The sequence below is a fragment of the Dinoponera quadriceps genome, unplaced genomic scaffold, assembly GCF_001313825.1.
Source record: "Dinoponera quadriceps isolate SergipeBrazil2010 unplaced genomic scaffold, ASM131382v1 scaffold6073, whole genome shotgun sequence".
NCBI classification, from domain to species: Eukaryota; Metazoa; Arthropoda; class Insecta; order Hymenoptera; family Formicidae; genus Dinoponera; species Dinoponera quadriceps.
This window is the reverse complement of record NW_014561846.1, coordinates 416,592-437,457: the sequence shown is the minus strand read 5'-3', so window position 1 is coordinate 437,457 and position 20,866 is coordinate 416,592. Positions and strand designations below refer to the sequence as shown.

Here is a 20,866-nt window from a genome sequence, read left to right as displayed (position 1 = left end):
TCCGCGGTTCGCGGCACACCGACGACAGGCGTGAGTTACGGGAGATGCGCGGATAAGGAGAGCAACGCACCCAGGTCGGACACTTTCCGTTATCCGGGCGTTTTGTCCGCAAACCGTCGGCTTCTGAAGGCCGATTTATCGCTGTAGCTCTCGAGTCGAGTCTAGGATAATCCGGATAATTTGCGGTTCCTTCCGACCGTGCGAGGAATTATCAGATCCCACCTTGTACCTTGCGTATCTTTTCGTAGATCGGAAAAAAATCAAGTTGCGCGTGTTAATGTCGAATAGTGGCGATAAGTGGCGATAAGTGGAGGTCTCGCACGCGGATAAAGAATAGGAGCTGGTGTAATCCAGGAATGCGCTGGGTATCCCCGGGCTTGTCTCGACCGAGACAGGTTGCCTCAGTATTCGCACGCGCCTCGGCACCTCGCGACTATAGGCAAAAAGGAGCGATAAGGAGAGAAAGAGAGATGATCGCGCGAAATTAAGCTCGTACGTCATTTTCGCGCATAAAGCGTCCCATTGGCATCGGAATTCGAGCGCGGAACCAGGATCACGCAGGATTATCTTTCTCCCTCTCTCTCCTCCCTCTCGTAAGAAGCCGCTGTTGTAAAATATCGGCGCTTTCACTTTCACTTTCACGATCGCTTTATCTCTAATTAAACTCTTCGATTATCTTGCGCGCGACTCGGAATCCGTTTGAATAAAACTACTTTGATTCTGGCCGGTGGCGCGGTGTGTGCACACGCGTGTGCAATCGCCGACTACGAGGCAGCCGGGTACGAAATCGGCCCTCGGGCAGCGAAAGGGTTAATTCGACGGTACATACCGAGACAGGTGATCGAGTGGTCGGCGGGTGGTCGTAAAACGTTTCGCGCCCATGCCGCCCTCAAGACCTCGAGGGCGCAGGGCGGTCCGCTAACCATCAGCACGCCCGGTGACACGTGGCCCTTGTACCTGAGCTGCCGAGTCGCGTCCACCAGAGCCGCGTTCCACCAGCACTTGGAATTCGCTTCCAAGAAGCTCTGCAACAAATAAAAAAGTAACGATTACCACCCACGTTTTCGCAACGCGGCAACATTTATTCGAATAATTACGCAGTCGATCTCTACGCAGGGAAAAAGATTTCTGGTGAAAAATAAGAAGTCATGAAGTATCAATTCTTATAAACAGTTTGAAACAGAAACTTGAAGATTAAAATTGAGCGCAGTAATATAGATAGCGGAGGGTTAAAATAAAAGAATTCATTTCCCTGTTTCTGATCACTCGATTCGAGATATTTCTACCGCTTCATTTCCATTCATTCGTTCTCGAAAATCCCATACGCTTTCTTTTCCCGCGGACCAGGAAGGTTTACAACAGAAAAATATCGCGTCCGCAAAATCCTGTAACTGCGTAATAACTGTCATTCGCACACTCCTCGCATGCATTCCGCATTACCAATAAAGAAAGCCGTTACACGTCGCGCAGGCAGAAGGCCGCGAGTTATCCCCTAAAATATAGCGCGGTCGCTAAGTGTTTATCTCCACGGGGACCGTATGGCGTTTCACCCTCGTCATAACCCGGGGCGAAGCAGCCCCTACCAGCTCCGGGCGCTTCGTAGAATCCCCGTCGTAGTTTCGCTTCGCAGAATGAGCCGTGATAGGGTCGAGAGCCCCGGACAATGCTCATAAACGAGCCGCCCTTCGGGATTTTTCCCTGATCCTGCATCCTGCCCACTTCGCGTCCGGCTAAATCATGAAATTAGTGCGGAGTGCCGGAATCGATCGGCACGAGCCGTGCTGATTTATTGCAAGTCGCTGCGCATACGGTCGTGCGATCATTCCCCGGATAGACGAAAAGTGTTACGGTGCTTTCCTATCGCGAACAGCGACTACATATGTGTATACACAGAGAGAGATTCTTCATGGGCTGAGAAAAATTTCCATCGGATAAACCGATTGAAAATGATGTATTCGATCGTTACTTTTATTATCCGTTCGAGTGGATGGATACCTTTATCCAACGAAGTATTCGATAAATTTATTATATATTTAATAAAACCCGATCGGAAAATTAGTCGCCCTTTGTACATCCGTTGTAATTTTCATCAGATAAAAGCTTGATCGGATAGATCCATTTATTACTTTTTAATCGGATTATCCGATCATACATCATCGGATTTTCTCGGCGTGAGAATGTTAATTTATTGCATCCGCGCGTTGCGCTTCACAGCTTGATCGGCAACCGTCTTCGACACGAGAGGCATATCTTATTGCGAAAAAAAAAAAAACATCTATATCGTGGAATCGAATGGATGATTAAATTTCGCCGATCTGCAACAATCGCCGTGGTGTGGGTGGAACAATGTATTGTAGGATAATGTACAACGCGATCGTTAGAATCTCGCAGTGGCGTCGATCCCCGCGATTTCGACCAAACGAGGAAACGACGGCGACAGAAACGTCGAGGCACGGAGTTTAATTTAATCCCACGTAAAGAACACAATGCGCGCCGCGAGCGCGCGCGCATAAGATGATGATTTTGCATCTAGCGCAGGGTAAGAGCGTAGGATCCCGGACTTTCACCATCTGGAAGTCCGTGTAGCGGCAACGGCAGGCGGCAGAGTTACTACCAAATGACGGAACCTCCGTGCCGCTGCAAATTACACGTCCGCGATCGATCTGATTCGCGAGAACGGCCAGGCTCGTTTTGTGCCTGTGCAACGGTGCAGCGCAAACCGTCCACCCTCGCCAAGGCTGCGCGTTCCGCATCCCGTCGCCGATAGGATGTATTAGCGTACTCCGCTCTCCGGTGTTCGCGCGTGCACTCGACCTGCTGTGAAACGATCCGTCCGTGAAACTTTTGCGATCGCGCCCGCGTAGAAATCTCTCCTGATCTTCCCAGATACAGCGCAGATTCCAATTAGAGTACTCAAATTTATCTCAAGACAGATTGTCTCATTATGATACCAATTAGGAGCCCCATACTTATCCCAAACGTGGAACGAAGCCTATTTTCTGCGATGCCGATTAGCTATGCGCGCTGCGGCTTGCTTCGTGCCGCGTGTGGCTGTCATTGCCAGAGTCGAGCGACAGTTTGACCGAATGCACTTGTCAAGAAATTTCTCATTATAATTGCATCCTTTTGGAATTTTAATTTTTCTATTTATTTATTTTTTGCATTGAAATGACAGTGACAAAAACTATTTAGCTGTAATTAGCTGAATAATTTCTCTACTAAATTTTTGCTTTAATATTAATAATTTTTTTACTAAATTCTTGTTTTAACTCATATATTTGTGGTCAACGGATGAACTTATGAGATATATTCATGGGTATATACGAACTTCGGAATATCTGAAACGAGGATAATGTTCACTTGAATGCAGCGTGTATTTTCCCGTGTGTATTCGGATCCAAAGAAATGTTCTATGCGGGCGGTAACGCCGCGCACATCATCTTTTGCGTGATCGCTGTTTCGTTGCTCGGTATTGCGCAAGCGACCGCGCTCCGTGATTTCCAGATTCAATCGCATACTTTCGCGTTGAGGGCGATCCGCCGCCGACATCGCCGCGAATCGCACGTCGCGATGATATTACTTAACGTCACGAGCGCGCCTTCGATCACAATGGAATTCTTTCGTTTCGGCTTATTACAACGGCGCGAACGACAACTCGACTTTCGCAAGCGGCGCGATTGCGAAACGGAACGCAGATTTTCGACGATCCGTCGAGGAAGAGATTATAATAAAGGTGCAGCGCGCAGCACCGGTTTATTAAATCGCCCGGACAGACTGCGATTTTCAGCAGGTGAAACTTTTCGATTACGTCAAGCTGCTTCCTCGAGAGCGCGCGCGCGGCAGCACGTGGGAGCACGGTGTCGAATCAACCGAGCGGACACGATCGATTTCACGAGATCGTACTTACCTTCCCCGGTCTCTTTCTCCCGCGATCGAGACACCTTCCACAATCGAATTACTTGACGCTTCGTTTTTTCCGCCCGGTTGAACACGGTAAACGGAGAAAAGCGCCACTTTCGCAATTTTAAGAAAATTTTGTCCGTCTTAATCGTCTCTTTCGTAACCGGCTAGATTATACGGAAACGTCCTTAATGTCGAATGGCATTGTAACAACAAAGTCGAAAGTATAATCTACGGAATTTATTCCGTACAATCGAGAAAATGTCCGATCTGCGTTCGACTAAAAATTCCATCCTTTTTTGATACTTCGACCGTACACTTCTGAAAAGTCGTTCGCATCGCAAATAGGGTCATGTTGATATCCTATATTCCATATCTGAAAAATTGTGAAAGGAAAGAGAGGTTGACAATCTTAGAATAAAGGGTAACTTTTTTTTTTACTTTAATGTTTGATCATGCGTTCATAGAAAGTGAAATTTTAAGTCATTGAAAAATTCTTCAAACACAATTCACCGGGTCTACCTGACCCATAGTGCGTTCGAAAGGTTAATTACGCATGCATCGTATGTAAAAGTAACTCATATACGTTATGTCCCAAACATACGTCGCGTTTCTCGTCAGAATAATGTCGACGTCGCTCCGCATAAGCAAGAAAGTCGGTGCGGACGTGAAAAAATATCGTGTTGCGTCGTGGAATGCGTGTGGGGTGGGCGACAGGATATGCTGATAAAGTAGACGCTCTTATATTGTCCATGGGAGGACTCTAACCGTGAGAGTGCGACAGTTCTGAGTTAACCATAATTAGTGCTGAACCAGCCACCATGTCTCCTGTATCCCAGCGGCGCGCCAGCTAACTGTGCGAAAAAAAAGCGAGCTTTGATACTACCGTCGCTAAATACAAATTGACGTTACCGTATCGCGGCTCGTACGTCGTGCCCCACGTTCGATAACGTTATCTCCGCTCGGGAATGGCGCTTCATAAATTCGCGTGATCTCACGTAATCCACGAACAGCGAACGTTGCGTATTAATCCCGTACAATAGCTACAACGCGAAGAGGTAATCCCAGAGAAAAAAAGGAAGGAAGAAACTACATGAGATCTCGTAATAAAACTTCAGCCTGATCGTTAGGTCTCCTCGTAATAACGGTCCCGGGTGTATTGAATAAATTCGACGACACCGAGGAAACGACAAGATATCCCGGCGATTATCTCGTATCTCTCCTCAACCTTGTGGCCCCTAACTGCCCGAGAAGATTATAACCTACAGATATCGATTACTCGGGGGAATAGCGAAACGTAGAGAATCGGCGACGGGATATTCCCCGTCGAGGGTGAATATTTGGAAAGCAGCGGGATCACGATGAGAGATAGTGCCGGACCGGAGGAGGAGACGGCTCGGAGATTGCGCTTTTTCGGCCCACCGATTTACGATGCGAACGGCGCGAGATGAACGACGAAAGAAGCTAGCTAGTTTCTCGGGGCCGCTTCTTCTTCGTCCGCGGACTTTTAACGATCGGGATCAAACGAACCCGTGTGTGTGTGTGTGTTTGCTCGCGGACTTTCGGCGAAGCTGAGGAGGTGGCGAGAGAATAAATCGCGGCTAGGTGTAGAAAGTAACAGAGCCGAGAGGCTTCTATCGCTAATCGGTGCGCGCTGCGCACGTAACGTACATATTGCGATTTCCGTGCCGGCAATGAACTTGCGGCAATACACGGTCTATAGGGTGTTGTACGGTCGTTGGCTGGCCGTTAATTATTATGCAATATACTCGCGCTGCGTGCCCGCGCGCACGCTCGCGTACGCTTATCCTTTTAAAGCCCTAACCGAGACGCGCTGCCGCGCGCGGAACGTGAGCGGTTAACGGACTCGAACGAAATACGTATGCCAGAAAGTTATTGCTGCCATTCGCCGCGATATTATTGCACCGAGCCTCCGTTTCGCCGGCCTATCAGGGGTCTATTGCATTAACATTCGCGAATAACGTTTAACCCGAGCGTTACACGGCGTTTGTCGACGATTGAAATTGCCGGTTAAACTCCGGGGCTTCGCTGTATTTTAACGAAGAGCACTAATGGATTGACATGACCCCGCTCGTCTGCTCGCTCTGCTTCGTCGCAATACGCAGTCTTAGCGGCTTTCGTTCGTCTTGTTTTTCTTTCTTTTTTTTTTTTTCGCGAAAAAGTCTCGCGCGACGTCCAGTCCCCGAAGGCCGTTGCGAAATTGATCTATTTATCAGCTATTACCGGATGACAGGCGTCAAGGCGTTCTCGCCGGTCGTCTCGAATTTTAATCATCAACCCCCTATAGCCCGTGTGGGCACGCAGACTGCGAGCATAAATCACGATAACATAATTTATATGCTAATATCGCGAGTGCGCTCTCGCACGCGAGAGTACGCTCTGCGCGCAGGAGACGCGGGGATCTCTCTAACTGGGTGTAGTTATATAGTCGGCGCACATAGGCGTCGACCGTCGTGCAGTCTCGCTTGCGAATCGATATCGGGGCACCCTTCGGGAAAAAGAAACCGCGTCACGAATCGACGACCTCCGGGAAACGCTTCCTCCTCGCCAGCAGAACCGAGTCGGAGGCGTAAAACGGAGATCTCGCGAGTAGAATGGAATCCTTGTAAAGAAGAGAAAAGAATTATTATATCACACTGGGACAAATATTTCTTTTTTAGAAACGACGATAATATTATTGATGTTATTATCTCTCTTAATAATTACTCTGAAATTGATATTATTTCCACGGAATTAGCTTCTGTGTTTTATTTTCGTTACATGCTGCGAGCAGTAAGGGCTGCGGCAGTCAAGGTAGACACAGAAAAGGGCACCCCTTCCTGCGCGAGCGTTTTCGCAATTAAATCGGCGAGCAAATAGACGATCGCGCGAGAAGCCGTTTCGAGGCGGACGGCATCCCGCGGATAAACGAGTTCTCTTGGGCGGGAGATAAAAGTCGAGCCGGGCCGCGATATACGCTGCGCGGCGCTGATTTACGAAGTTGACAGCGACGAGAATGACGACTACGAAGACGTAGACGACGACGCCGAGGAGGATCCAGCTTGCTGCGCGAGCGAGACGACGCGCCGCCGATGAAAACGTCGATGAACGGAGAAGCCGAGAGGTAGCTGAACCTTGGCCGAACCCTCGCCAACCGACACCGTCCGACCCGCTCGAACGATACGCACTTGACTTTATTGTTCTGTTCGTAAGTGCCGTGCACTAGTTACGTTCTGGGTGCCGTTGCTCGGTCTCCGCCGAGTGGCTATTACGCTCCGACGATATTCGCGATAGATCGTAACCGAGCGAAACCTCCTCTCGCTCTCCGATCTCCTTTTCAGATTACGATTTATGCACCTGAGACGCATCGTTCGCGACAGCCGCCGTCGCTTATCCGCATTTTCGATATACAATTTTTTCACTCGTTCTCCGAAAAATTAACATATGTTAAAAGTGAAAGAATGAAGATATGAAAAATCGAGAAAATTAATGAGAGTTACTCTTACTATATCACGCGAGAAGAGTTAATATCCACGCGCTAATCAGTCGGATATTTTTGCAATGAACCGTCGACCCGCGCGAACGTGATGTAAAAGAGCGAATGTGACAAACTGGTACACACAACACACACACAGAGTGCGGTTACACAGTCGCCGCCGAGTAGCAGCACGACGGCGAACCATCGCCGTGCTTTTTGCGGCGCGGCGCAGCTCGCCGCGCTCGTGACGGAAATCGCCACGCGGATGGAAAGTGTCCGCCAGATCGCTGCGTCGACCATCCCCGAGGCGAAACGCGATCGGTGTATCGTAATAACAGTGATTTAAAAACGTCACAACGAGCGCGCACGGCGGCAGTGCGCGAGAGTCGTCGAGGAAGCGTAAAGCGTCTACTCTCGAATACGGCCTGCACCTGAAAAGCCCCCCCCCCCCTGCCCCGATGAATCATGTAAACAACTTCGCGGATCGACGGCCGTACCGAACAATGCCCTGTTATTTAGTAACGCGAGATTCTCGCGGTAACGAGTCCGCATTGTCGTCCCTTCGTCATTCTTGCTTTCCTCAACGAGACGAATCGGACGTCTCCGGTAACCGCAAGGAATAATTCGCGCGAACGTTGCAATTTCGATCAACTCGTGTGCGAAAAAGAAAAATGCTAGAATTAAGTAGACGTAATTACCTGTTTCTCAGCCTCTTAAATGAAATGTTTTTACTAATTTAAGTATATCTTGACGGCTTACAACGAATGGCGAATATTTTAACGCAGCGTGTGTGCTCTTTAGATAAAATTAACCGCACGAATACAAAGTTCGGACGTAACGTTCGAAACCAAGCGAGCGCGCGCGCGTACATGGTATCATGGTATCGATGCGGTCTGCGCTACACAAGCCTTTATGACGATCGTTCCTTTGAAAAGCGATCGTATCTACGCCGATCGATTATTATCCGCAGACACCGATGAAGCGGTCAGTATATATGGTGCGAATCCACGCGGAACTACAATACCGATAGAACACACGGACGGTTTCTGCAGTAACGTCTAATTGACTTAACAATTATAGGACGTCGATCTAATTCACTCTACGACCTCGAGATCGTATCTCTTCTCGTACGAACGCTCAGCGCGATTTCCTACTTCTACGTATATACAGGGTGTCCTCGGTTCTCCGGCTCTTTCTTTCGCGAATGAGTCGTTTGCATTTGAGGCAGGTCGGCCCTTAGCGAAAATACCGATACATTTCTTTCATTAAGAGTCCTTGTTTGAGATGACGTCAGAAGCGAGGAAACGCGTGCCAAGAATACTTGCGTTATACATTCAAATAAAAGAAAAATTCAAATTTCTTCGATTTTTACATCTGTACTGTGTGGGATCGAAAGATCATGACGATGTTGCTTTCGCGAGATAGTCGCCGAGTGGGTGGTGAGTTAAGAACCCGAAAAGAAGCTATTGTTGCATATTCAACGATTCAGTACCCTCGCTTTGTCACGGCATCGGCGTTCCTTATTAACTCTGAAAACGAGAGGCCCGCTCGTTGACTTTTCCGCAAGGATGCTCCTCCGTCGAGTGCGTACTCGTTGAAAAGTGAGAGCACTTCGTTATTGCGAACAGTCACGTACCAGCTTCGTTTCCTCACCCGCCTAATCCCCGATCTACCTCTTATTCCTCGTCGATCTCCCTTCCCTTTTTCGATCTCGTTTTCATCGCGTTACGTGGGAAGCTAGCATCTCGTGTCTCGGATAAAATTCGCTCTCGTGAGCGCGGCCGTGAGTCGGCAGTGGGATTAATACGATTTTCCAGACGAGACGACGACGCGCCGCGCCGTTGAATATTCAACGTTTACATGTTACGCATTGAAGAGGCGATAAGTCCGAGACGCCGGTGGATTACGAGGCGCGCGGCGCCGCCGTGGTCGTCCGCGGCGGGCATCTCGTTTCGCCCCATCCGTGGCAGGAATTCTGGACGTAAAACGAGAAATTTACTGTCGAAGGGCCGGATGACGCCGCCGCGAGAACGAGCTTCCGCCGTTTAACCCGGCGTTCCTCGATTATGCTTACTTTTGCGAAATTGCTCGTAATTCACATTGTCTCATTGTGGCGTAACGGTGCGGGCAATCAACGTCCGCTTTACCGTAAAGGACCGGCGCGTCGGCGAAGTGGAAGGAACAAAGCGAGCAACGGAGCGTCGACGGAGCGGAGTCGACGGACGTCGCGACTCTCTCTCTCTCTCTTTCTCTTTCTACCTCCGACGTTCGCTTCCACGAAACTTTTCCGGCGCCGACGATCTTCCGAGCGAAAGAAGCACGCGACGTTGCTCGCGGAAACGTCAAACGCGCGCGCGTTGTTTGTTGCCGGCGAAAGATAGAGTAGTTCCGACAACGGCTAGGAAAGTTGAAACGGGATACGAGACAACGCGACGACGACGTGTCTACTCACCTGAAACAGATTGTAACCCTTATCGTACATCCACATCTCATCGGCCGGATGCTCCTTCGGACTCTCCCGTTGGCCGGTATTCGTGATATGAGGTGGCGGGCCCCTGGTCAACTGAATCGCCAAGGACCTCTGCAGCAGCAAGAGGCATCTGGAGGGCCCGGGGCCACCTGGGCCTGTTCCATCTCCCAAGATCGAGGCCATTGCGAGGGCCCGCCGCTAACGAAGTCGGTGATACGGCGGTGGCATCACGAGATCTGTGACACGGGAAAAGAGAGACACGCACTGAGCTATTTGTGTGAAAATCGTGCGAGAGAAAGAATGAGTTCCCACAGCTAAAAATTAGGCTATCACGGTTAAAAATTAGATACCACGGGTAAAAATGAGGACTAGTGTTTTCTTCCGAAAGCTCTGACATTCAAATTTCGAATCTCCGAAGATCCGAGGCTTCGGTATTCATTATTCGAATTTCGAAAATATCGAATCTCCGAAACTTCGAAACATTGGAGAATTATAAAATTTTCAAACTATATAATGTCTATGGATTATACTCTTCGAAGCTTCGTTTCACCAAAATTCGAAAGTACCGAATTTCCTTCGCAGCTTTGAATTCTGTTAAAACTCCGTAGCTTAAAAATGATCGGAGATTAACAACTCTAGTGAAAATTAGCTGTCTATATAACGCAAACTGAAATTTAATTAATTCAGCTAATTCATTTTGCCCCTGCATCTAGTTTTTAGCTCTCACAGCTAAAAACGAGATCCGGTAACTAAATTTCAGTTGTATTACATAAGTGGCTAATTTCATCATGAGGATAGTCGATTATTAGAAGTTTACACACGCATAATTGCAGGATGCGGATAAATTAGATCGATAGAACGAATAATTATATCACACCGTATAATTATCGAATAAGTAACAAATATTAATCTCAATAAACTTCAGATTAATCCTATCCGACAGGCTGGTGTAGCTTGCACAACGAGTCAACGAAAATAAGAAATAAACAATCGAGTTAATTGCATCGAAGTCCGCTGACGAGAAACATTAAAATTTAAAGAAGGCTGCCGGCGACGATCCGTTTCGTCCATAAAATTACGCGAGAAGACGTCTTGACGGCGATTTTATACGTTACGTAACCCAAAACTGTAGATACGCTCGATAGCGGAGGACTGCGCGAATGACCTGCAATTTTACGCAACGGAGACCTCCGCCCCTCTCGTGCCGTCTTACGTCCAATTATTCTTATCGCCGTACCATGGAGAGAGATAAAGCGGCGAGTTCATCGCACTATTATACAAGTTCACGAAAGTTACAGACGACGTGAGAGACTCCGCGGTGCCTCCACACGCGCGTCCGTGACGCGTACAGCTGCTTTATTGACCGTGCGTTGCAGGAAACCCGGCTCGTAGGATATTCTCCTCTCCAGGATCAGTGGTTCTCGCTTTATCGCGAATTTTTATTCGTTTTCCCGTCATCCCCCGAAACTCGGCCAGACGCCAGTTTCCCACGACGTTCGTCTATACGCCAATACGATTTAACCCAACAAATTAATTTTGCAATATCATTATACTGCGTACATTATTATTATGTCGTATTGTTATATTTTACGAGCGTGTTATGTTTCTCATATATTTTATTTTACAAGAAAATACGTGTCACGTGTTCTCGAAAATCTCAATGTTCAAAGATTCACGTGAAATTTGCTGTCGATTGTTATTGGCGACAGTTGAGAACAGAATTTCTATAATAAGAGTCTGAACGTATGTCTGATTGCTGATTGGCTCCACCATGTTTGGGTAAGCTTCCGGCTGGGATGACGTCAAAGTTATCAATTAGCAGTTGAGTGACAATACAAGCAAAGATTTGCCATTTACGAAGTCTACGAAGTTTACGAAGTGTGTTAAAAAAAATGAGTTTGTACGTTTCATATTATAATTATTAATATATTTTTAAAAAAATGGATAAATGCATAATTATATTTGCGCAAATCAGTACAATTTTTTGACATATGTGTAGGTTTTATTAGTCTTATAATATCTTGTCGGAAGGAAGTATCTGTCACATTTGCGCTAACATACACGGAGAAAATATTATGGTTAAAAATTACCATAAAATTTTGTAATGCTCGGAATTATGATTACAACACACATCATAATTTCAGCCATAATTCCTATATGGTCCAGCATTGCAAAGTTCGGTGGTAATTTTTACTGCAACATTTCCTTTGTGTAAGAAAAATCATTACCAAATCGTCAGGAACAAGTATTTTAGTTAGTTTTAATAGCATTTGAACATTTCGCGCATTATGACCGTGAACTTCCGGTTTTAACTCAAACCCTGTGGTGGCCACAGCGACTTGATCAGACTCCTATCATGGGCGGATTCTCGAGTTGAGAAATCCTGTGAACGCCCTCGTTCTTCATCTCCTGAATGCCAGAAGGCAACGTCACGTCTTCCTATATTGTATCAACGCCTCCTACGTCGTGCGTCTAATTGATTTAACCGGGGTGCGAAGGGCGAAACGCCCTTGCTCGTGAAAATCCACGTGGCTGTCCGCCCGCCCGCGAGAGACGAGGCGTCGGATAATAAGAAACGACAGGACACGGCCGTCGGTCCTCACCATGCGCTGTCGCAGTTTTCTGGCGCCAAGCCAGCGGGGCAAGATTGCCTCATCGATTCGGTCGGTGTGCGCGAATTCAAGTCTGACCTTAATTGCCAGACGTCTTGGGCGGCCAAATGCGGCATATTCGATACAAGGAAGAGACGTGGTAAATGAAGTCCGCACCCGCCTCGGCAACGAGCCGTATCGAGCCGCGAAACACGGCGGGAATGCACACCTTTCAGACGAGTTTATTTCCCAGATAAACCGATAAAACACGGATATTACGGGTAACTCTAATAATAACGCACGCATACACACGCGCGTACGCACGCACATACCCGTATTATTCCTACGTAGATGAAAAGAAATATCTCCTCGCGTCGATAGGATCGGATTAGTGCGAAAAAATTGATCGTCATCTAAGTTTGGTCGGTGGGCTAATATCGTTTCGCGCTCTCGGAGAGGTTGGTTTCGCGATAGAGCGAGGGACCGGACGGGGGGCGTATACCGTTTTATCGGAAAGTCCCGCATGGTTAATGGAAGCCAAAGTTAATTTCCTGACGTCGATAAATGTCCGATAATGCAGATAAGATACTTTGTGATGCGTAACGAGCGTACGGGACACGGCCGTGTACCGCAACTATCGCATTATTTTTTAATCGAAGGATAATTGGGTAGTTGTGGCACACTCGGCGCGCCGTGCGTGGTAATAGACGACATTGAATAATACCCCCTGCGAAATGGCGACCTCTCTCACGCGATCGCGTCGCGCTGATGATACCCCGCGGGTATAATATCGAGGAAAAAGGGAGATTCCGCGCGCGGATACGCAGAGGAGAGAGAATAAGATTTAACAGGATCTAATCTTTCCCGTGTTCGGTGTTGTCTATCGTGCCATCCGTTCTACGAACGCGACTGTCTGCCGCACTTTTATCCGCTACCCCTCGCCCCGCTATCGGGCGATCTTATTCCCACCGGTCACAATGGGGCAATTTTCTCATCGCGTACTTGGCAAATAGTTTATACTATCTGCTATCTGGCGAGAAGGAACCATTCGCTCCTCACAAGCCGACCCGGGAGAAAGAGATCGCTCGAAAAGCGGACGAAATTCGCGGGGATGGACGGACAGGGAGAGGCAAAGTCTCTATAAGAGTCTGGACACCGTCGCTGTGTCTATGTTCGGTCTATAAACCGGAAGTAATCACGGCTGTAATGCGCGAAACGTTGGGTCTAGAATCGATTGAACGACACTTCGCCAAAAGAACAAATGTTTTCTCTAATAAATGATACAATTAGACCTGCGTCGATTGTTGCTGGGAAGCAGCCTTTGACACGTCCTGGACTGGGAGGGAACTCGAAAAACGGCGGAGCCAATCAGAAATCAGACATATGGTGTCCGAACTCTTATAACGACTTTAGGAAGGATCATCTCGAGCGTCTCGCGAGATCGATCGATCGCGAAAGCCTTCTTCTTCTGCCGCTTATACGCCGGGCCGGAGCTCGATTTCACCTTGTACCAGTTCGCGGAGCGGAAGGTGTTCGACCGTGCATCGCGGAAAAAGGACTTCCTGTCGCATGACTCACTCACTCACTCACTCACTCGTCGAGGTAGTCGTCGGATCGCGCGCGTTCGCATTACGACGATGACGGCGGTGCTCATTAATGTCCGCCGATTGTGCTCGTCTCGTCGCTGCACGCTCGCATCCCTGAACCTGAACGCGGCGGCGAGCGGCAATCGAATCGCGTGGGACCCGGCGCATTAATTAGCGCTCTCGCGGTTAATTTCCCTGTCCGCGCGGCGACGGCTTTTCTCCGGTTTCCTCGCTACCGCCTCGCTGGAAAGTGGAATGTCTCCCCTTCTGATTCCTCGGCGTAGCGCGCGCAGTCACGAGCGACCTGGATTCTCCGATCTCGTCTATTATAATCGTAATTATAGTAATCACTGCGGAGCCGCTCGGGCCGCTCGACGCGAGAACGGGACGACGCAGTCGGAAATAGAAGAGCGCGAGAAGACCCGCGTTAACGCGGCTGTTCCTCCCAACGGCCATCGATCCTCCGATCGGGATCGCCTTGAGAGACGGACTAATTCCCCGGGAGATTAACACGTTCACGGAAATGTACAGATCGCGCGAAACGGCGGGTACCGTAACTTGATAATTGCGCGCCCCTCTCGTAACGCCGCGTGCTGCAGGTGGGATCGGCGCGGATCGCACTTCTAAAGCTGGGTAGACACCGAGCGGACAGTGAACGAGAGAGAAAGAGAAAGAGAATGTTATTTATTCCGTGCTTTGGAATGGATCCCCTCAAGCGCAACAACGATTACAAATAGTACTGTTTTACTACTCTACTATTTTACTGGTATATGATGATTATAATAATAATGATAATAATCTTAACGAGCAATAAATATACAATATATTCGCGTCTGAACGCGCATGAAACGCTTTCTTGGTGAACCACCTTATGGGCAAATCGACCTGAAACGTTTAGCTCAGATTCGTCATGGCGTGTATAGGCTTTCCAAATTGTAACAACGAAGGTACGTATTCGCTGTTCATTCTATGTTGCCTTCTCCCTTGTTCGTTCGCTCGGTGTATATCCAGCTTAAGGATAGCCATGCGAACACATTGACCGTCGAAGATAATACGATCCTGTCCCGTTTCAAATCGCGTTTCTCCATGTGTGTGCGTGTGAAGCATTTACCTGTACTCGCGTGCAAGATTTCCTATATATATATATATATATATATATATATATATATACACGGCAGATATCTTATATTTCTTTTATCAGAAATATGTATATACATCGGAACGAGTTACACGCTGCATTATTATCCGGCTCTTTCTGAAACGGCCGCGTCATTAATTTCCTGCTAGGCGACTTGTCCGACAATTTGTCGAAGCGCGAAATCTCGCCGATAAATCTCCGGCGTCTTTCTCCGAAAATTTTTTACTCCCGTCTTCTTTCCCTCGCCGTCCGGCCACGTTATGCCACGTTCGAAGCCGGGCCGTGGGGGGTTGTTAAGAAAACAAACTTTCATATCCGATGAGCAAATTCATTCTTCGCGTGAGACACCGCATGCGCGCTCGTTGCGATCCTTTGATGTATCGTCGACCTTCTCGCCGTAGACCAGCCGGACCCCGTCGAGTGCCTTAGAAAGTACTTCTCGGGCCATTCTCGTAAAACGTGTAACGGGAACGATCAAACAACGTCTCGGCCTAATGGAAGTCCAAATAAAGACAAATCTCCGTCCGCGCCGCCGTCTATCTCGCCGGAGGTGTCCATTGAGACTTTAAACGAGACGAGCGGGTTATCAATGGCTACACCGGCTACGTCGGGCCCCGGCGGAGGTCCTCGAAGTATGATAAATTCTTATACCAACGATGAAAATGCAAATAGAAAGTTTCGATCGGCCGTCATCTTTTTGACGTTATGAAGGCTCGTCATTAATATCCGAGAGAGTCTCCTCTCGATACATATGACAACTTATCGGGAAATTACTGTCATTATCGTTCTATCTGAAAAATCGGTGGGGAAGAGAGGGGGGAGGGGAAAAAATATTGTTACACGGCGAGAGGAAGCGCGATCGCGCCGCGATACGAGAAGAGCGGCTTGCGAAGCCCGGTGAAAAGGTAGAAATTCACTGAGCCGAGCCGCCGCGCTGTCGACGACCCACCTCTCGATGATTTTCTGCTTAGAAAAAAAGTTGCGTGACTCTCGCCTCGCGCGACCGACACAGTTCGGCGTAATAGGATATCAAGAGATCCGAGAGAGACGCCGAGTTACCACACGCCAAGTTTCCATTTAAGAATCACATAATTGTATCCTCCGGACTGGGCTTAATTAGCGTTACGCAGGGAGTTCGATCGGGCGACCTGTCGCATTAGCATTATATGCGCGGGATTATTGCATACCGTCGGTCGGTCGGTCAGTCGGTTGGTACACGTGGAACGCGTCTATTTTGTAACTCGATACGCCAACCGATGGCGAGGCGCGCGACGTAAACGACGACAAATAACGCAATAATTTACGATGCGTTTTTATGGCAACGATAAAAGTCATCTAGATCAGCGTTTCATTCCCTGTTTTAACTCGGGAGTGCTCGCGTATCTAAATGCAACGCGAACGGACGCGGGAATAACACGTGCTCTCCGTTTTAAATTGATGTTCTCGATAAACAAATCGGTTTAGAAAGTTAATATTTATTTATGTGGAAATAACGATCATGTAAACGACAAGTAAACGATGGATGCGCAAGATATAGATGCTTGTTGATGGTTTATCAAAAAATGCGCTTCAACGCACCCGGACGACACTTGTCAGCCGCATGACCACTGTAGCGAGAGTTAACCGCGCAGTTTCGCGAAGTCGACTCTCTAATCGGCATCCGAGTACCTCCGCGAACGAAACCTCGAGGCAGCGAACGACTGGACTTCCTCCGTCGTGGTGGCGTCTCATAGGATCACCCGTGAGAGAGGAGGTCAAGCGTCGAGAGGATACACCGGCGAGGAGGTATCAGCGGCGTATCCCGGAGACCCGGTTCTCACGCCTCCACCTCCGGGACTCGGCGACGTGGAAAAGCGACGCGGAGGAGGATGGAAAAATCGCGGACGGACGTTCGAGGCGCGTTTTGCGCGACCTCCCCGCGAGAGATGCAGCCGCGAAAGAAGGCGGGGGGTCACCGATGTACCCCTCGACGGTTCTCCCTCGTAATAACGAGCAACGGTAAACCACGCGGCCGGCGCTTGAAGGATGTCAATTGCGAGCGCGCGGATAATGCGTCGTACGTGAAGATTATTGAAATAACGACGGGGAGAGAAAGGCCGCCTCAGTATCAGTCGGCCCCGGCCCGAGTCACGGGATCGAGTCGAAGAGAGAGAGAGAGAGAGAGAGAGAATCGATACCGACGACGACGACGAGCGAGTCAAACGATTCCCTCTCACACGCGGACTACCGTTCCGGCGGTTCTCCCACGCGAGAGCGGCACGCACCCCGGAACAAGGAGCACGTGGGAGAGCGTCGTAGATCGTTTTCGTTTTGATATCCAAGTATACGGGGAATTCGCCGTTATCCTAGATCGCCGACACGCGCGCTAGAAAGTTTTCAAGCGCGCCGGCTGATTCCTTCGAATGTCGCTCGTGTGCAATCTTCCGGGAACACGCGGTCGCGAAAGTTGAGTTATTAATACGTTCAATTAATGGTCGGGCGCAATTAAAGCCAATGGTATCTCTCGTGGATCGCGCAGATCCGACTGTTATCGGTGGTACGATTTTTCCACAGCCGCGAGAAAGAGAGAGAGAGAGAGAGTGAGAGTGAGAAACGTTCTCCGCGCGCGCGGTCGTTCGATTTTATCGGCCTTCCGAATTCGATGAAGCGGGGTTTTATGGTCGCGTTTGTCGCTGAGCCGGAAACGCGATACTTGCGGGGCATCTTATTTTCTGAAACAGCGGCTCTCGGGCGCGCGTTTCCAGTTTTAAATAAATGTTTATCGGCGGCGGAGGCGCGGGGCGGAGAGCAGCGAGTATCGAGTGGCGTTGCCAGTTAATAAATAACCGTCGTACGAGCGAGCGCGATCGAATGGTAATGCCGGGCACTTTTTCGCCGGCGATTCCACCGCGCGCTCTCGGAAAATATCACTGTGGAAAATCAGGTTTCGTAACGTGCTAACGAGCGTGGCGAGCGAGAAACACGAGAGAGCGAGAGAGGTCTCTCTACACAAGGATACGCGCGCGACCAAAGGATGTCAACCGCGCTCGAGTGTGACTACCGGTTCGCGCCGCGAGACGAAGGTGGTTCAACCTGGCGGGATAAATTACACCGGACGTAAGGACGGCCGGAGTCCTTGGCGGGAATATGGCGTAATTTTCCGCGGTCAAAGAATCCCCGTGAATAATAGCCGCGTCTGGATCGCGATAATAGCCCCGTTAATAGAATCATCCGCCGGCGCCGCGTGAAACGTGAGACGAGCGCGCAGCGCGCCGTGAAAACTCCCTGACACTGAAAAGAAAAGTTGCCGCCTTCGCACCCCCGGAAGGGGGCAGCGTTCCGCGTATGGCGGATATGTTGAAAGGAAGAAAACGGTGCGTTCCCGTTTCCTCGATACCGTATGCGTGCACACGTCGTTACGCTGCTTCAAAAGCGTCGAGTCGAATCAGCGAAAATGATTCCCGAGTCGAAATTTCGGTTCTATATTGAGTCTGTTTAGTAATACATTGAGCTTTCAAAGGTCTTCCATTGTGGCCCCTTTGATGCTACAAATGGAAAGTTATTCATTTCTCCACTCGAAGGCTTAATGTAGAATTTAAAATTTCCCCATGGGAGATTTAAATTCCCTTTACAGCATCAGAGCAACATTATTAATGCGCCTTTAATGCTACAGATAGAAAGTTATTTCCGTTTTCTCCACTTGAAATCTTAGTGCGATGAGCTAAATAGATTTAATGTAGGATTGAAATTTCGACTCGGGTTGAATCGGTAAAATAGTATCGCACCGATAATCAAGGAATATTCGCTAATTTTTAATGGAAACATTCCCACTCGGCTCTTTTGTCTTAGGCTTCATTGTTTTCAGCCGGTGAAAGATTCAATGCAAATCACTGTTTATCCGCCCCGTAGCAAAAATACATATACATGTAGGTGCATGCATTCAACCGTATGTCGTATTTGGCGTACGCTGAGAAATGAGTTTGGTTGGATCTACCTGATAATCAAAGAAGGACATGGAGGGGCCGAGAGCGCTGGTGCGGATAAATTTATGTGAGAGAATAATGTATTCGACAGTGTCGTCGTCGCACGCGTTCACGGATTCGTCCGAGTTCTTAAACGTACGCGGGAAGTCTCTCTTCCACGTCGAACCGATCCCAATTATTAATTAAGTCTCTCTACGCACGTTAACGTGTTCGCGGCGCGAGAAAAAGAGTGCTGAAGTATTTCATCGATTTATCCACACGGCGTTGCAAAGCTCTCCCGATCGGCGCGATGTTACACACATCGCGAGATAGGATCGCGTGCGTGCGGCTTAACGTATATGCGCGCGGGCGAACGACCGCGTATGGTTCGTGTCGTAACGTAATTCAGGGCAACAGTTAACGCCGCCCGTTGTAATAGATAAGACGGTTAATTCGTCCGCGATAGAGCCCGGCACCGTAATTGCGAAACATCGGCCCGCGGAAACTTTCACGCGAACGCTGCTGGAGCGCGAGTCTCGCGCGCGCGCTTTCCTGCCGTTTTAATAACATATCGATCACGTCGCTGCGCATGTATCACATCGAGCGCGAAATTAGGCGCGCCGATGCGTTGCCGAGAAATGTCTAACGTGGACACCCGCCGAATGAGCCGCGCGTTTACCCCAACTACGAGGGTTTCCGCTCGCTAATAACACACGGACATTGCGTTTGCGCTCTCGTTCAAACGGCTCCGAAAAACAACTTCCAGCGGCGATGTTGATGTTTGCCTAATAATTAACCGGCAACTAATTCAATAATTTAACTCAGACCTCTCATATATCGCCGTGGGCGTCCGTTAATTAATTTAAACACGGGAGAGAGAGAGAGAGAAAGCGGGAGCACGGGAATGGAGTCGTAATTTCGCCGGTAATAATTCGCGACCGGAGGTATCGTCACGGAAACTCGTTACTCTCCGTCGAATCTCCCGAAGAAGCGGCCGTACCCGGTAGACACCCGATACCCCAAGGCGCGAAACAATTACTTCGCCTGGGACTACCGGAAACCCGAGGCGGCGAGGCACGTCACGACGCCCGGAAAGGAACACTCGAATCGTATCGCCTCCATTATCCGCCACCGAGCGCAATAATGTGCGCCGCGAGGGAGTACGTATTTTCGCGAGAACGACCGGCGCGGACAACCGAGAGGAGAGAGAGAGAGAAAGCGCGCGCGATCTTTCGACGAATTGAAGATCATGCGAGGACGGAGAACTCGGAGTGCCATTATTAATGGCAGAGGTGCGTTTGCACGGCCGTCATTAGGCTCCGTCGTTTCCCATCGCGCTTCTTTTCCTACGTATAAGGGAAACCAATGACGCGCCGGCGATGCATAGCTAATTGTTGGCACGTGGGTTATTATATCGGCGCGCGTGTGCACGCACATGTATCATCACGGAGATGGATTCTCAGGATTCTCAGGATTCGCGTTTACATACGCCGTACGTGTCACCGGGAGCCCCGTCAGCCCGTCCCGAGAGAGCCCGACGGGGGATGTGAGACTGTATTAATGTTAGGATCAAATTAATCGATCGTATAAATTCGTAAATTTAATGAAAGCAAGTCGGGGGAGCGCGGCTAATGAGGAGAAATTGAAAGGAATAAATGAAAAGGAAGGAGCGAATCGTGATGTTCAGTCGCGCAGAGGGAAATCGTATTCCTCCCTCGTGCGTGAGGAAATCCCGCATTTCTGATAGGCTGTAGCACTCGGG

At 49.0% G+C, this 20,866-nt stretch overlaps 2 protein-coding genes across 4 annotated transcripts in view; one reads left to right on the top strand and one right to left on the bottom strand.

Moving 5' to 3' along the window:
• The window catches only part of LOC106751036 (dystrotelin-like), a 113,171-nt gene that overhangs the window by 34,072 nt on the left and 58,233 nt on the right, over nt 1–20,866 (top strand). The gene's annotated exons all lie outside the window — the stretch shown is intronic.
• The window catches only part of LOC106751035 (storkhead-box protein 2), an 89,034-nt gene that overhangs the window by 32,094 nt on the left and 36,074 nt on the right, over nt 1–20,866 (bottom strand). For both annotated transcript variants that reach the window (XM_014631779.1, XM_014631780.1), the window contains exons 2-3: nt 9,831–10,084; nt 830–1,025 (exon numbers count right to left, since the gene is read on the bottom strand). In XM_014631779.1, the coding sequence (XP_014487265.1) occupies nt 830–1,025; nt 9,831–10,031 (397 nt within the window). In that variant the 5' untranslated portion in view covers nt 10,032–10,084. The remainder of the gene's footprint in view (nt 1–829; nt 1,026–9,830; nt 10,085–20,866) is intronic.